The 3,384-nt window shown below is 50.6% G+C and overlaps 1 protein-coding gene across 3 annotated transcripts; it reads left to right on the top strand.

Annotated features, from left to right (window-relative positions):
• VPS37C (VPS37C, ESCRT-I subunit) lies at nt 1-3,261 on the top strand. 3 transcript variants are annotated; one of them, XM_026850322.1, is made up of 5 exons: nt 1-27; nt 971-1,079; nt 1,922-2,038; nt 2,352-2,523; nt 2,937-3,261. In XM_026850322.1, the coding sequence occupies exons 3-5, from the start codon at nt 1,946-1,948 to the stop codon at nt 3,059-3,061; spliced, it is 390 nt and encodes a 129-aa protein (XP_026706123.1). In that variant the 5' UTR covers nt 1-27; nt 971-1,079; nt 1,922-1,945; the 3' UTR covers nt 3,062-3,261. The 3 variants fall into 3 exon arrangements, with proteins under 3 accessions (XP_026706123.1, XP_026706119.1, XP_026706120.1); XM_026850318.1 differs by having other exon boundaries at nt 1-54; nt 1,923-2,038; nt 2,937-3,259; XM_026850319.1 differs by lacking the exon at nt 1-27 and adding an exon at nt 87-109 and having other exon boundaries at nt 1,923-2,038; nt 2,937-3,259.
• Nucleotides 3,262-3,384: the final 123 nt, after the last annotated feature.

The following is a 3,384-nucleotide window of genomic DNA, read 5'->3' as shown; positions in this document are numbered from 1 at the left end:
CGAAGGGAGGGTTCCCGTTGAGCCGTGGTGAGTGCCGGGCGGGCGGCGGGGCCGGTAACCAGTCCCTTCCTTTCGTGCCTTGCGAGGGGAGGCCTTCACAGCCCCTCCGGTGGACGGCTGCAGTCGTTATCCGCCGGGACCTCCCGCCAGAGCGAGGGGGGGAGGCTCGGCCGAGTCAGGCCAGGCCATACCGGGCCAGGCCTTGTACCGGGAGCAAACCCGTTCCGCTTCTTCGTGGGTCTTGGCCTCCCGGTTGCCGTTCCCTCCACAGCCCAGGACTGGCCTGGCGTTGGCGGAGCAGCCTCCGCCGTGTCCCGGTGGGAGAGCGGCCCCGGTTGGGCCTTGCTCCGCGCTCCCGCAGGGTGGTGGGATGTGGAGGCCTTGGGCGGGCACCGCCGGGGCTGAGGGGTGGGCTCTTCCTAACCGGGGACAAAGCACCGAGACGGTGACCGGCGTGCGGCACTCCTGCGGGCAGCCTCTCACCGGGGCACACAGCCTTTCCAAGCCACGGGGACCCCACGTGTTGCTCTTCAGAGAGACAAGGTGTTGACTCGGTGGTTGTGTCTTATTGGAACGCTGCTGAAAACTGGTGAGATCTGGGAGGCGAGAGCCCCTGCCCTGTGCTGGTGCCTGGCTCTTTGCATCCACCCTCCTGGAGACTATTTAGACACTTCCCACAGACCATCCGTGGCCTTAGCACCCGCACAGTGGCACGGATTGAACTTCTTGTTTGCCACTATTCTTACTTTTTTTTCCTTTTACATGCTGTGAGCCTCATTAATAACAAAAAACCCATCAAACATAGCTTTATTTCTGTTTGCACAGTTATGAAGTTACATACACATGTATGTAGTAAGGGAGCTCATTTTCCAGCTTTTAGGTGGTTTTTACTTGGACAGGTTTGGCTGGATCTTGGGTGAAGAGATTTGGTAACCCTGAGCCTTACCTTGTCATTCTGTGTTACGTGCAGAGGCTGATGCAACGTTCCCAGAGCGATATCGTTGGGATGTTTCACCCGGGTGAAAGGTAGAAGAGCCACGAGCAGTTAGGACAACGTTGAAATCCCCATTGGCCATTTGGTATGTCCCTTTCCCTCCCGGTGGGAGTGCTCAGCTCCTGTGTTTCTCACCTATTTTTTACTGTTTTCCCACATAATTGCATCCCACATCATAGAACCTGTGACAAGACCTGATATTTGCTAAATATTATCAGACAACCAAGATTATTTGGAATAAGTCACAGACATAGTACAGAAAATCCATTATTTTCCTGATTTTAGTAATATTTTGCCCATTTTTAACATCACATGTATTGCATCAAGTTCATATGAATAAAGCCATCGCTTAATGTTTCCTAAGGGTAGCAGCAATAAGTAGGGGAAGTGATGGCACCATATAGCTAGAAAGGAAAACACAAGAAAAAAAAAATGCATCATATGAGGAGGGAACCAAGGAACTGGAGAGGTGGTGAGGTATGGGAAGATGCAGGTGGTGATGGTGATCCCACTGGTAACATGGGCTGTGGGCACAGTGGATGCAAACAGATCCAGGAGTTTTCCTCAGCAGAATGGGAATCTGGAATGGGACAGTGCAGGGAGAGCCAGCTGGAGTTTGAAAGTCAGGGTGACATCGCCCTGCAATCAAGTGGCTGTGAGTAGGTGTTTCCCTGACAAAACTGGCTGACACACACAAGAAATCCTTTCAAACATACTGCGAAAAGGAAAGTCAGTTGCTAAAGCAGGATTGAGGAGATATGTCCTGTTTTCCTTCTTAGTCTTGCTGATTCTTTATAGAGGAATGTCTGGCGTAGCTGTTTCAAGCAGATTAGCAAAACTGGGTTTAAACCCCTATTAGGATTAGTACCTATTTGCAGTTAGCTTTAGCAAACCTCGTCTTTATTGAATTTCCTTTCCCCCACACAGGGAGGCTGCAGCTCCTGCAGAAGGATGGACACCCTGAGGAACCGGACAGTGGAGGAGCTCAGGGAGCTGCAGGAAGATGCAGAGGAGATCGAGCGTCTGGCCCTGGAGTCCCAGGAGGTACGTGTGGGCGTAGCCTGACACAGTCTGGGCTTTGTTAGCACTTGGGCTGAGTTCTGCACTTGGGCCACAACAACCCCCAGCAGCGCTACAGGTTTGGGGAGGAGTGGCTGGAGAGCTGCCAGTCAGAGAGGGACCGGGGGGGGGTTGATTGCCAGCCGGCTGAACAGGAGCCAGCAGTGTGCCCAGTGAATTTCTTTGGTGGAGTTGAAAACGGTCAGTGTGAGGGTCATGGTTGGACTGGAGGATCTTCAAGGGCTTTTCCAACCCAGATGATTCTGGGATTCTGTGATTGTGACATTTCCATCTGCAGGTTCAGGAGCTGCAGCTGGAAAGGGAGATGGCCCTTGCTGCCAACCGCAGCTTGGCCGAGCAGAACCTGAAATTCCAGGCACCACTGGAGACGGGGCGCACCGACCTCTCTAACAGATACGAAGAGCTGCAGAAGCTGGCTGAGCGGTGTAAAGAGCAAAAGGCAAAGCTGGGTGAGTGTTTGCAAACCTTGCACGCTTTCCGATGGAGACATGTGGGTTGTAGTTAGTGCAACATCCTTCCCTTTTGCTTCTGCCTACCTTGGCCATACTGAGCAGAGAAACTCTTGAGGGTGGTGATAGAAATGACTCTGCTATGTGTAAAATCTGTATTTCTGCTGCGTGTAAAATCTCTATTTCTGCTGCATATAAAATCTATATTCTCCTTTTTCCTGATCAAATTCGTTAGACAGATCAAAGATGCTACCCCAGCAAAAAAACCCTAGTGCATCAGTATCTAAGGTTCTTTCAGATTTTATCCTTGCATCAACAGTTTCCAAGGCAGGAAGGTGACAGGGCTGTGTGCTAAAGAATTTTCCCTCTTTTGTGTTTAATGTTTTGCTCTGCTGCTATTTTTGTTTCCTCAGAGAAATTTTCAGCAGCAATGCATCCTCAGACCTTGCTGGATCTCCTGCAGGTGGAAAGCCAGAAAATTGAAGAGGAGTCTGAGGTGAATTTAAAGTTTAAATCTATTAGCAATTCAAGTGATTAGTCCTCAAAGACTTGTAATTGCACTGCCAAGCCTAATTCCTTAAATCAAGGATTATCTGTTTGTAGTTTGGCGTTCTTGCCCCAAAAAATTGGATTGCCCTTTGTTTGCTTGTGTGTGGTACAATGGTGCTTTGCTTCTCTCTGAGAGACGTAAATCCTAAACATGGTTTGGGAAGAAGAGTAGAGGGATGCACTGCTGAACCTACCCTTCCCTCCCCTCTTTCCTCCTGTCCCCTCTTTCCTCCTGTCCCCTCTTTCCTCCTGTCCCCTCTTTCCTCCTGTCCCCTCTTTCCTCCTGTCCCCTCTTTCCTCCTCCTGTCTCTT

The sequence above is a fragment of the Athene cunicularia genome (assembly GCF_003259725.1).
Source record: "Athene cunicularia isolate RWA chromosome 5 unlocalized genomic scaffold, athCun1 chr5_part2, whole genome shotgun sequence".
Lineage (NCBI taxonomy): Eukaryota > Metazoa > Chordata > Aves > Strigiformes > Strigidae > Athene > Athene cunicularia.
This window is presented reverse-complemented; position numbering and strand designations above follow the sequence as displayed.

Excerpts from the sequence above, each read along its gene's own strand:
- VPS37C (XM_026850322.1), top strand. The coding sequence starts at position 1,946 with ATGGACACCCTGAGGAACCGGACAGTGGAGGAGCTCAGGGAGCTGCAG. Across the intron at positions 2,039-2,351 it reads TGGCCCTGGAGTCCCAGGAG|GTTCAGGAGCTGCAGCTGGA; the intron begins GTACGTGTGGGC and ends TTCCATCTGCAG. Across the intron at positions 2,524-2,936 it reads AGAGCAAAAGGCAAAGCTGG|AGAAATTTTCAGCAGCAATG; the intron begins GTGAGTGTTTGC and ends TTGTTTCCTCAG.